A 13881-nucleotide genomic window follows, 5' to 3' on the forward strand; every position below is an offset into this window, starting at 1 on the left:
TTATGTTTTAACATCTCCAATCCCAGAAAACCGGGAAATTGGGAAGTGTCATGGAGCAACCTTACCATGACCTTTTCACACAGAGCAGATAGAATGCCTACAGATACAGAGCTCGTACGCCACATAGCCAGTAGAGGAAAATCTTTCCGGTATCGATATACCTTAGGGAATAGGATTACTAGAGTTGGAGAGGTATCACCAGGATACTGTGCACATATCGTACAAACCGATACGTGCATTAAGCAGTTGGAAGAATTAGGGTCAGGAGATTTCACCTGGAAGGTTTGTAACATGGTCATGTCCTTCTCCGTCCCTTATGTTCTCCCCGATGATGCATATTTCATATGCGGGAGAAAGGCGTACAAGTGGCTTGCCCCAAACTCTGAAGGATTGTGTTACATTGGAAAAGTATTGCCTGAAGTGATGACTGTTACACATGACAAAATGAAGGACATACACCGTGGTGCCCAAGCTCCTTATACTCACACTCACTACGAGCACCGGGTTAAAAGACAACTGTCAGAAAGGTTAGAGCATCCGGCCTCTGATCTTATCCATGAATCCACCGGGATTCAGGTTCTGGTAGCGTTAGATTTCACTCGTACCGCTCGGGGAGTGATGAATTATAAATACATTTCCGCACTCGCCAATTTGTTAGATAATATCACTGAAATGTATGATGACACGTTTAGATACACTGGAAGAGAACTTCAAGCTTATAAAACAGAACTAGTTCAGCATAGGATGGTTCTTAATTATCTTACAGCAGTAACAGGCGGATATTGTGTTACATTGGCAACACAGTACGGCATAAAGTGTTGCACGTATATCACAAATAGCACCGAGGATCCGGTAGAGGTCATAGACCAAAAGATGGACGATATTCTCCAATTGAAGTGGGAATTTCGTCGAAAACACAATCTCACCCTTGCTGCTGTAGGTAATGAGCTGACTGGTTGGGTGTCATGGTTGAACCCGCGAAATTGGTTCTCCGGTTTAGGAGACTGGGCTCAAGGAGTCATAATGGATGTTGGAAAGTTTCTACTATGTATCTTGGGTGTCGTTATATCGATTGGATTGATATTTAGATGCGGGCAGGCTTTAATGAGGTGCAAACAAAGTACAAAAGTGATGAGCTTGAGGAGTGAGGAAACTGTAATTAACCTGGATTTGATTTATGACCCAATGATAGAAACCAGGATGTGATGAAAATGCGATTATACGGTCCGTTTCTTTCACCTGTTTTTCTGCTTTTCTCCAAGATACAAAGACCCCCTTGGACGAGGAAGCTGACGAGACGAGATGTATACAGACAACAGACAAGCACCGAAGAAGAAGATTTGACAACTTTAAATATGGACACTTGATGAACTTTGCCATGGATCCCCAGTTTCCCTAGTATCTTTAAACTCACGCTAGCCCAACATTTTTGTAAATCTGATGGCTCAGACAAAGCTATTTGCTCATGCCTAAGGAGCAAAACAGCGCAAAGAAGACGACTCTCAATAGATACCGAAAACAACTTCGACGACAGATGTACATTTCCCTGACATAGAATATCATTGCATTTTTCGTAAGTGTTCTTTATCTTCATCTCTACAACCCTCAGGTAACGACACACATAGACGATAGGGAATCCAGGCACAGATATCAGCAACCACATACCTCCCCCATTCATGTATCATCAACTAAAATGTGCATCCCCATTTTGTTACAACCACAGCCGAAATGAGCTCGGTAAAGTTTGACAGCCCATCCACAGACCTGTACCACAGGATAAGAAGGAATTCAAATGTATACTTCGCAATACCTCGAAGCTTGATTTACCACACGTACGGCACGATGATACATGACCCTCCAAACATGGACTCATACACACATGCTTCTGCTTTCTCACTAGGTCATACCCTCTTCACACCTTCTCCTCTCTCCTCCCCTACCCAACCATGGAAATCAATTAACCCCTGACTTACATTTTTCTCCTTAAATGTTTTGTGGCAGTTATTATTGACTGCCAAAGGGTGGACTGTCAAAGTCAGAAAAATGTCTCAATGCACGTTGCCATATTTGCACCGCACACTGGTCCGCGCTGCGCGTGCATGCGCTCTCCCGTGGATTCGCATACCCGCAATAACGTGCACTCGCAGGCGCGGTATGCGTATTTACGGTAGAGTTTATGTAGTCGTAGCGTGCGACTCATTCGTTACAAATGTTCACAATTAATGTAGTTTATAGATCATGGTCCCTTTGATAGATTCTGAAAGTTTGGTTAAAATACAATGTCCCAGAGCTGAGGAATCCCTCTTTATATCGTACAAAGGGTCTAACAGGAATCACACAGCAGTGTTTGGTACCCATCGGAAGAGTATTTAATTAGCAATATTCCGGTGTTGGTTTGGAGCGTATTAATCGCTCGTGCGAATAGTTATGAACATAAGAAGTTTATGTCCATTTCTATTAATTACACATACTCAGGTATGCGGCGGGAAACCCAGTTTCCCACCCACCTGAGCTGTTGGAAATCGTCACAGCCCACCTGTATGAATCACCCTATGACCTTTTGTTATGATACAGGGCCGAATTCCTTCGGCCAATGGACAATGGGATTGTAGGACCAGGAGATTGCATTGTGTGTGGGGCATAAATAGGCAGGCCGACCACATCCAGCTCTCACTCTCTCATCAACGGTTATCTGCTGATAGCCGGGAGCTGGATATCGAGGCGCAGGCGATCATACCCTTTGTGCGTAAGTTTCTCTCCGTAATCATTGTCTTTCTGTGAGCCAATCTCTCTCTCTCTCTCTCTCTCTGTTCTGTTCTCTCATATCTCCCCTAGACTAGGCTAGTATTGTATTGTATTAGATAATATTGTATTGTATTTCATTTAGGTCAGAGTAGTATTGTCCTTTTGTATTTATTGTTTAGTTCTGTGGTTAGGAAGTCTCTGTTATATTGTAGTGTATCATTTGTACTGTTATCCCCTTTTTACAAGTATATTAGATATAATACAGTTAATAGGCTTTGGAACCTAAACCAGCATCTGTGTATTTTCTATAGTGTTAAGTGTTCACTTGAGCGTCGGTGACGCTCAAGCAGCTTTGTAGTTAGTCAGGTTACACAAGGTTGCACTTACACCCTGTACTCACATTAAGGTATTCAGTGTATTTCATTGGTATAAGGTTTTATCATAAAGGTATAGTGTTGTGAGCGTCTGCATCGCTGGTGACCTCCTCGTGGTCTCGAGCGTAAGCTACGCCATAGCGAATCATTACCCTAGACATAACCAATAACGTGTCCTGTGATCGCTGGGCCGTGAGCGAATGTGACGCTTGAGCGTCTCGCCTACGGCTGAGCGATCGTTACGCAACTAGCGTACCATTACGGTACTTCTTAAGTAAACAGCGTACAGTGTTCTTAGCTTCATAAAAGGGTTGTTATACGACAAAGGAATTTAGCATTGTCAAGCCCGAGGCTGTCCCCTCCATCCAAGGGCTGCGGATGGGGGGCTGATAGCCTTGAGTAAAATTAAAGAATAATGTTTTTTTTTTTTGCAGAAGAACTACAAGAACCAGCAAGCCTCCCCCGCAAGCTGGTACTTGGAGAACCACAAGTACCAGCATGCAGGGGGGGGGGGGTCCCCGCTGGTACCTGTAGTTCTACTGCAAAAAAAAAAAATACCCAAATAAAAACAGGACAAGCACACCTTGAAAGTCCAACTTTATTGCATACATGTCGACACACACACATACTTACCTATGTTGACACGACGTTCGGTCCACTTGTCCAAGTAGAATCCATGGGGTGTACCTGAAAATAAAATTATACTCACCTAGATCCAGTGTCCAGTGATATTTGTAATCCATGTACTTGGCAAAATAAAAAAACGCATTTACCCGATCCACACGGACTGAAAGGGGCTGACCGCGGGTAACCTCACCGCTGACCGCAAAGTTCCCACCATTGAATATAATGGAGGACCTGTGCGTTGCGCTTCTGTCACGTCAGACGCGCACAGGCAATCAGGAGAGTGCCACGACGTGGCGCTCCCTGATTGCCTGAAGGGACCCTCTGTGACAGAAGGGACCCTCTGTGACAGGAGTCACAGGGGGTGTCAGCATTCGGGGAAAGGGGTCCCATGTTTTTCAGTCCGTGTGGATCGGGTAAATGCGTTTTTTTTATTTTGCCAAGTACGTGGATTACAAATATCACTGGACACTGGATTTAGGTGAGTATAATTTTATTTTCAGGTACACCCCGTGGATTCTACTTGGACAAGTGGACCGAACATCGTGTCAACATAGGTATGTGTGTGTCGACATGTAGGTAATAAAGTTTTACTTTCAAGGTGTGCGTGTCCTGTTTTTATTTGGGTATTTTTTTTGCAGTAGAACTACAGGTACCAGTGGGCCTGTTTCCCACCCGCATGCTGGTACTTGTGGTTCTCCAAGTACCAGCTTGCGGGGGAGGCTTGTTAAGACTTGTAGTTCTTCTGCAAAAAAACAATATTCTTCCATTTTACTCAAGGCTATCAGCCCCCCATCCGCAGCCCTTGGATGGGGGGGGGGACAGCCTCGGGCTTCACCCCTGGCCATTGGGTGGCTGGGGGGGGACCCCTTGATTGAAGGGGTCCCCACCCCTCCAGGGTACCCCGGCCAGGGGTGACTAGTTGGGTATTTAATGCCACGGCCGCAGGGAGCGGTATAAAAGTGTCCCCCGGCTGTGGCATTATCTGTCCAGCTAGTGGAGCCCGATGCTGGTGTTAAAAATACGGGGGACCCCTACTCTTTTTGTCCCCCGTACTTTTTGCACCAGGACCAGGCGCAGAGCCCGGTGCTGGTTGTTAAAATACGGGGGATCCCCTGTCATTCCCCCCCCCCCCCCCGTATTTTTGCAACCAGGACCGGCTCAAAGAGCCCGAGGCTGGTTATGCCTAGGAGGGGGGACCCCACGCAATTTTTTTTCAGGTTTTTTACCGTTTTTTGTACAGTCTGAAAAGTCGATTCAAAATCCGTCAATTGGTCCGTTTTTCGACAGCGGGACTGTCGAATCAGTTTTTTATTGAATATGTCGAATTCCGGCACCCGCCGGCCGGAATTCGACGGTCGAATTGTGTCGAATTTAAAAACGGGCGAAAAAGTGCCGCAATTCGCCCGGAATTGCATATACCCCTTAATCTTCAGGGGCATGGTGGGCCACATAAATATCATCTCAGATTCTTAAAAATTGGTATGCAATATATCCTTACCAATTCTAAAAAATGTAGCATGGGGACAAATTTTTTTTTTTTTTTTTTTTTAAATCATGCAAGTTTTTATTGAAATTTTACATATAGTTACATAAGTGAAACAAGAAAGAGAAGATAGAGAGAAGCAGAAAGGAAAAAAAAAAAAAAAAAAAAAAAAGAGAAGGCAATTCAAAACATGCAACGTACAGTACAGTGCATCATATTGATCAGTAAGTATTACAATGATTTACAGTATAAAACATAGAGTCAGTGATACTTGAAAGAGGGGGAGAGCGCTCAGAACACTAGGTCTGGTCCCTACAACACTATCGTCATTGATTTTTAACATGCATAGGTAGGAGGGAGGTCACCTATACGAATATAGGGTTATGTGTATGGGAAGCATGATAACATCATCAAAATAAAGAATAAACTGGGCGGTGTCAGAGAGCATCGGCCTCGGCCAAAAAGGTTAAAAGAAAAAAAAGAGAAAGAGGTCTACAATCTCTGCCTATCAACGTGCCCTGTCAGCTCCGCACCCGGATGCACCAGAGTCCACTTATCCCACTTACGGTGAAACTTGGACACAGAGTTGCGGGATAAGTACATTAGTTTTTCATGCCTTATGACCAAGGTCACCAGAGCTCTCCATTCCTGTAACCCGGGAGGGGTCTCTGCAAACCAGGAGCGTGCAATAACAACCTTGGCAAGCGTGATCAGACACAGGACATACTGATATGTGAGCAATGAGTGAGTTTCTTCCAGGTCCACCCCGAAGAGACAGGCCCTGGGGTTTAGTTGAGGAAGAGATGGGTCAGTAGCTAATATGTCAGACCAAACCCGAGTCCAAAATTCGGAGACTTTCGGACAGTCCCATAACAGATGCCAGAAGCCAGCATCTGCCATCCGGCATTTGGGGCACAGAGCGTCAGGCCTTAAACCCGCTCGCTGGAGAAGTAGAGGGGTACGGTAAACCCTGTGCAGGATAAAGAGGTGCACCTGTTGATATCTGACGCAAGGAGTGGTAGACCTGGCGGAGCCCAGTATTTGTAACCATTGCTCGTCTAACAAGGGGCCTATATCACCCTCCCAGCTCAGCCTAAGCGAATCTAAAGAGGCAGGTAGGACTCTATTGTTTAGTGAGGCATATATCGTTGAAATTTTCCCCGTGGAGGGCAAGCGTTGTAGCATAAGTTTAACTGGAGAGGGGGATATGGTGGGGGCCGTTCTGAACTGGGTTTGTATTGCATGTCTTAATTGGAAGTATCTAAATAGGGCTGTGTTTGGGAGCTTGAACTCAGCCTGTAGCTGCACGAATGATTTAAGGTAACCATCCACATACAGTTGTCCCAGGGAAATCACCCCACTTTTTACCCAAATGTTGTCTATAGACAGCTTCTGAAGTTCCACATAGGAGCTGTTGAACCATAAGGGTGAGTCTGCTTCTAAGTCGGACCAATCATGAAGGCTGTGCACTTGCTTCCAGACCAGAAGGGCCTGTCGTAGGATAGGAGGAAGACCCGACACAGACATTCCCGAAAGCAAGAAAAGGAGGGGAGTGAAGAAGGGTCCCACCCAGTCTGTCAAGTATCCCTGTAAGGACGGGCCACCCACTCCCGTGACCCAGTCAGAAAGGTGCACCAACTGTGCCGCCAGATAATACAATCTAAGGTTAGGCAGGCCCGCCCCTCCAGTGAGTTTGGTCCTACAAAGTTTTTTAATAGCTATCCTCGCCGGTTTATGACCCCAGATAAAGGAAGATATGAGACTGTCAATGCTAGCAAATACTTTTTTAGGCAAGTAAATGGGGGTGTGTTGCAGGACATATAGGTACTTAGGCTGGATAGACATCTTGAAGAGATTGATGCGTCCCAAAACAGTCAGCGGCAGTGCCTTCCATGTGTGGATTTTACGTTTAAAAAAGGCTGTGATAGGGTCAATGTTCCATCTAGCGTATTCTGATGCTGGCCCTGTAACCCAAACACCCAAGTATTTAAATTTCAGAGTCCATTGCAGTGAGTGTGACGTACATGCACTCTCCGGGATATGTCCTGAAATGGGAAAGATAAAGGATTTGTCCCAATTTATACATAAGCCAGAGTATTCCCCAAATTCATTAATTGTGTGGAGCATAGACCGGAGAGAGATATCCGAGTCCCCCAGGAACAGTAACATATCGTCGGCATACAGAGAGACCTTATCCACTGTGGAGCCTGCCGCCAGTCCCTGAATATCCGGGTTGTCCCGTATCATACAAGCCAGCGGCTCTATAGCCAGTGCAAACAGGGCTGGGGACAGTGGGCAACCCTGACGCGTGCCCCTGGCTAGAGAGAAGGAGGACGAGGTATACCCATTAACAGAGACACGGGCCACTGGAGAGGAATATAGCAACCGAACCCACCCGATGAATATGGGGCCAAAGCCAAACCCGTGCAACACCCGCCACAGGTAGGACCACTCAACCGAGTCGAAGGCCTTGGCGGCGTCAAGAGACACCACCACTGCCCCCGAACCCAGCAAGTCATCCCCCTGCAAGTGATAGAACAATTTTCGCAGGTTTTGCATAGTGGACCTCCCCGGCATGAAACCCGTCTGGTCCTGATGTACAATAGAACCGATGACCGTGTTCAGACGAATGGCAAGCATCTTTGCAAGGATTTTAACATCAGTAGAAAGCAGTGAAATAGGGCGGTAGGATTCGGGAGCCTTGGGATCCTTCCCCGGTTTGGGCAATACTATAATAGTGGCTTCAGACATGGACGGGGGGAGTCCACCAGCTTCAAACAAGGTATTGAATAATTCTAATAAATAGGGACTGAAATGGGAGTTAAATTTTTTATAAATCTCCACTGGGAGACCATCCCCACCAGGTGCCTTGGACGAGGGGAGCGACGACACAGCGCGCTCCACTTCCTCCAGGGTGAAAGGAGCCTCAAGTACCTCAAGCGCCTCCTGCGACAATCTGGGTAAATTCACCCGCGAGAGGTAGGAGTGCAGCTGCTCGTCGGAGTGGGAAACTCCTGACGAGTACAGTTTGGAATAAAATTTTTGAAATACCCCAGCTATATCTTTTCCCGAGTAAGAGACTGCCATCCCCATCGGCAATACACTGAACAGTGCGGGAGTGGGATTCATCCCTGGCCAGAAAAGCCAGGCAACTGCCCCCCAACTCCGCCTGAAAATACTGCCTGTGACTGGAAAACAACAGTCTGCGTTTGGATTTATCAAAGAGGTAATCGGCCCACTCTCTCTGTGCGTTTAGCCACGCCCCCCGATCCGACTGAGAATGTGATTCTATATATACAGATTCCAAATCACGGCAAGCCTGTTCAAGTCTCGCTTCCTCCCTCCTGTTAAACGACTTGACGCCAGCTATTCTCTTAATAAAAGTGCCTCTAATATATGCTTTATATGCGTCATGTCGGACAGTGGGGGAGGAGTCTGGGGGGTTGTAATCAAGGAAGTCTTTCCAGTCCGAAATAAGGTCGGAGCCCTCTCCCATTAAATTCAACCAGAATGGGTGCAATTTCCTCTGACTGTTGCCCCTATCGTGCGTCATAGACAGCTCTAGTAAAACTGGAGAGTGGTCCGATATACCCCTAGACAAATATGTTAGTTCAGAAATTCTAGGCGATAATGTCGGGGAAATGAGGCACAAGTCTATCCGTGACAGTGTGTTGTGGGTAGTGGAATGACAGGAATAATGCGCCATAGTAGGATTTCGCATTCTCCAGACATCTATCCAGCCAAGTTCAGCGACAAGTCTTGCAAAAGGGGTCGGGGCAGGGGGGAGAGAGGTGGAGTCGCGAGACTCCCGCCAGCGATCAATAGACAGGTCCATGACGTTGTTGAAATCACCCACACTAATAACCGGTGTGTCAGGGGACTGAGCTATAAAGTCAGCTGCTTTGCGCAAAACTTCACTGTTATAGGGAGGGGGGATATATATAGCCATGATATGGTACAGTGCGTGATGTATAACGGCCCGTAAAAAAACATAACGACCCTGAGGGTCCACACTACTATGTTCCAAATGAAAGTGTACCGACTTCTTAACCAATATCGACACCCCTCTAGCGCCGGAGGAAAACGTGGAGTGGTAAGCCCATCCAACCCATGGCCTCTTAATGGCCATGACCTTACTACCATACAGATGAGTCTCAGAAAGGCATGCTATGTCAACTCTATACTTTTGAAGTTGTTTCAGGACAAGTGAGCGTTTAATTTTGTCATTTAAGCCACGGACATTCCATCCCATCAGTCTAATCGTGTCCCTCCCCGTGGAGTCAGTGTTAGAACCCATACCGTTGATCGCATTGCATGGGCACAGGGAGAAAAGTCATGGGAGACAGAAAAGGTATAGTATGGGAGATTGGATTCATAGTAAATCGTATTGTAATAAAGCTATACCCTTTAGCATAGAAAACCCGTTCAGCACCAGAAGGTCGAGGCCGAGCACCCTCCAAATGTGACACCTGAAAAACCATGCACTTCCATAGCGTTTGAGCACAATAATAAGTTGCAGAGAGAAGAAAAAAAAGAAAAAAAGGGAAAGTAACAACAACAATTAAACATCCCATCCCGTACCCACCCTGTATGACCAGCAAGCAACCTAGTGTCATACCTATACACTAACAAAACTCAATTAAACTAGCTGGATTCAGAACAAACCAGCTGGGGAAAAAAAACAGAACTGTGGGACTAAACCCCTAAGCTATCTACAGCAGGGAACTCCCGCACATAGAGCTTAGCCAGTGTAGCTACCCGATGCTATGTAAGAAAAACAAACAGAAAAAAAAAATAAGCGATACATATCAGCCCATAAGTGTGAAGACAATAGGAACCGTACGGTTTACGCTATAATAGTTACCACACGCCAACAACATATGACCAATATGAGTTCATTCATGAGCTGGAGGTCTGCGTTCCAGCCAGGATTCCACATCTTTCGGGTTTGAGAAAAAGTGCGTGGTGTCGTTGAATATAACCCTCAGACGAGCCGGAAACAACATTGAGTATTGAATATTCCGGTCCCGGAGTTTGCGTTTGACAAGAGAGAATTGGGCACGGGATTTCTGAACTTCAATGGCAAAGTCCGGGAAGATTGAGATCGTGTGATTATCAAACATCAACGGGCCCTGGAGCCGAGCCAGACGAAGTATAGTGTCTCTATCCTTAAAATGAAGAAGACGAGCTATAAATGTTCGAGCAGGAGCGCCAGGTGGAGGACGACGAGATGGAAGACTATGCGCTCGTTCTACCGCGAATTGCGGGCTAAAGGCTTCACGTGTAAACATCTTAATCAGCCAGTCTTCAAAGAATTTCTCCGGTGCCGTTCCTTCCGCCCTCTCAGGCAGTCCGACCAGGCGGACATTGTTCCGGCGAAGCCTGCCTTCTATGTCGGATAGTTTAGCATGTGCCGATGATAATTGTGTGGAGAGGTCGTCCACCCTAGTTGTGAGTGGAGAGGTGGTGTCCTCCAGGTCTGATATGCGGTGCTCAGTCTCACTCACTCTTTCAAGAATCTTTTGAAGATCCTGACGAAGGAGAGAAACATCTATCTGCACACGTTCAATTTTATCAGAGACACGTTGCTCAGAGGCAGCAATAGCCTGTATTATTTTCTGTGTGGAATGCGTCGAGTCATTCAAGGCCGGGTCCTCGCCCTCAGAGCGCGGAGAAGGAGAGTTGTGAGCCGCATTGGAAGTGGATTGGGAGGAGGAGGATTCCCTCGCATATTTCTGTAGTTTCGCGGCCGCACCTGTTTTCCCCATTGTAGTATCCAATATATTGCACAGGGCTAGTGCAGGAAGCGTGTAGAGTAGGATTACAAGTGTGGAGGAGTATGGAGGGAAAGCAGCAGCAACACACCCCTAAAGAAGCACAATCACTTCGGTGTGATAAGCACAGCTTCCACGTGCAGCAAGTAGGGGAGCCAAGGAAGTCAGTATAGTATATATAGATGCCAGCACGTTGTATTAAGGCAGAGATATATTTTCGTAAGCGTGTGCAAAAACCGGGGTAGTGTGTCCTGTACAGTTCCCAGAAGGGTGCACTATCCAAGCAAGGGTTTAATGCAGGGGGCACTGCAGGAGAGGGTATGCAGATATATGCATATACATGTGCAGCCGGGGTGGTGTGTCCTGTCCAGCTCCCAGAAGGGTGCACTATCCAAGGAGGAGATTAATGCAGGGAGCACTGTGGGGAAGATGCGGTGTAATTACCGTGAGCTGCAGGAGCTGATGGTGTGCCGATTAGCCTGTATGCGTCGGAGAGGGATCAGGCTGAGTAGTGCAGGCCGCGCAATATCTCTCTGCGGCGGTGAAGATTTCCCTCCTAGGATGCAGCACGTGGGACGCTGCCCGGAGTCAGCGCCGGCCCCGGTGAGCGCCGACCCGGAAGCGCCGCGGAGCCCCAGTGACAGGGGGGTGAGAAGCGGAGGGGCACCCGGAGGGCGTCCAGGCACCGTGGCGGTAAGCTGGAGGTGTGCGGTTAGGGAGCGGAGGGCAGAGTGTGAGGCAGGCGTCCCGTCCCACGATGGCAAGATGGCCGCCGTGAGCAGCTCCGAGACACCACCCGCAGCACTCTCCGTCTTTTGGCCGCTATACGGATCCGATGGGACCGGCAGATAGATCCAGGGAGGCACCAGCAGTTGGGGCTGAAGTAGGTTCACTTTTTAAATAGGTAGCATCGGGCTGAAACGGATAAGTGTAGGATTTTGTGCGGGAGCTTAAAAGCTATGCTCCTACTCCATGCTATGCCAAGCCACGCCCCGGGACAAATCATTTTTATTACTTTTAAAAATTCATGGGGCGTTTGATGCACCTTAACACTCATCATTCTCCACCTTTTTTATCCAAGCAAAAACCCAACATATACGAATATATTTCACAAGACTCCTAAAGACTACTGTAACTGTCTTTTAGTAAGTCCATTCACAAAGTTCGTTCCTGAGGCTTTTCAATATACTCTGGCTGTATAAGAAACTTACTTTAGAAGGACTTCCATTAAACTTATATAGAAGTGCTGTGCAGGGCGCGAGACAATTCGTATTCTTGTGCGGAGAAACATAAATGGAATGCTGTTGGGACACACGACAGGGAGAGACAACTTGCTGTTTGATGTACTCCAAGTAGTTGAAGATGGTCACAAAGAGAGACCAAACTTACGTAAGCCCAGCGGCCAGCAATAAGAGAGTTTCAACTTTGTAATAAGCCAACTGTAACATGTTGTTCACTGTTCCGTCACTAATTCTGCTTATATCTCTTTGTTTAGTTGTTAACAATGAATAAATCACTTTATCATTAACCTACTAAATTGTTTTAAGTCCTTGTATCAGAGAAGTTAAAACAAGCGTTACTGCATTTAAAATAAATAGAAATCTTTAATCTTCAGGGGCATGGTGGGCCACATAAATATCATCTCAGATTCTTCAAAATTGGTATGCAATATATCCTTACCAATTCTAAAAAATGTAGCATGGGGACAAATCATTTTTATTACTTTTAAAAATTCATGGGGCGTTTGATGCACCTTAACACTCATCATTCTCCACCTTTTTTATCCAAGCAAAAACCCAACATATACGAATATATTTCACAAGACTCCTAAAGACTGTAACTTTCTTAGCAAGTCCATTCACAAAGTTCGTTCCTGAGGCTTTTCAATATACTCTGGCTGTATAAGAAACTTACTTTAGAAGGACTTCCATTAAACTTATATAGAAGTGCTGTGCAGGGCGTGAGACAATTCGTATTCTTGTGCGGAGAAACATAAATGGAATGCTGTTGGGACACACGACGGGGAGAGACAACTTGCTGTTTGATGCTGGGGAATGGGGACAGCGGTGGAGCTGCAGGCTAAAGATAAGACTTTGTTTAGCAAACAGATCCAAGTTGAGAACTTAACCACACAAAATGAAATATTCAAGTTCATACCAAATGTTCATTAGCGGTGACTGCATATTTTAGTGCAAATAATTTCACCCGTTCCATATAGACGTTGTTATAAAATGTAATCAAGTCTCCTCTTTCCACTGGATCGCCAGCACCACTGTCAGAATTTGTCGAGAAGGGCGGAGCCTCATTGGAGTCTGAAAAAAGTAAAAATACAAAGAACAATATAAGAAATTCGTCGTTCCAGGAGCAATATCCCCCACAGGCAGCTTATCCTATTGCATTTTTACATGCCCAGCATTACACCAGTTCTGTTATAAGAACTTTTTCAAACTCTCATTGGACCAACCCAGTAGACACTATTACAAAATCTGTGCTTGACGAAGAAAGCTATTTCGACAATTTACACTTGCATACGCCAGGTATTTATACCAGACAATTCCGCTAAGAATCTTACTCCATGGCTCTCCCAACTTTCCAATATACAATTGAACGATTTTCTTTGATTCCATGCCAAGGCATGTACACTATTACCCTTTTCTTCATATATTGCCATTTTTTAAACATAGTTTATTTATCATCAAACAGAAGGTTCTTGATAGGGGAGTTGTCAAACTCGAACTGTTACAAATGTGGAACTCATTCAGCAGATTTATTTCATTGTCTTTGGGGCTGCCCTGTAATCCAAGGCTTTTGGCTCCAGGATAAAAATAATTCTATAGCCAACATCCCTGTAACACCTGAATGGGCTGTTTGATATGCT

General features: G+C 46.0%; 1 protein-coding gene across 2 annotated transcripts in view; it reads right to left on the reverse strand.

Annotated features, from left to right (window-relative positions):
• Positions 1-13881, reverse strand: part of RBL1 (RB transcriptional corepressor like 1) — a 436431-nt gene that overhangs the window by 41375 nt on the left and 381175 nt on the right. For both annotated transcript variants that reach the window (XM_063960185.1, XM_063960186.1), the window contains 2 exons: positions 13161-13315; positions 12918-13082 (listed from right to left, as the gene is read on the reverse strand). In XM_063960185.1, coding sequence (XP_063816255.1) covers positions 12918-13082; positions 13161-13315 — 320 coding nt within the window. The remainder of the gene's footprint in view (positions 1-12917; positions 13083-13160; positions 13316-13881) is intronic.

This window comes from Pseudophryne corroboree, chromosome 3 (assembly GCF_028390025.1).
Source record: "Pseudophryne corroboree isolate aPseCor3 chromosome 3, aPseCor3.hap2, whole genome shotgun sequence".
In the NCBI taxonomy this organism is placed as follows: domain Eukaryota; kingdom Metazoa; phylum Chordata; class Amphibia; order Anura; family Myobatrachidae; genus Pseudophryne; species Pseudophryne corroboree.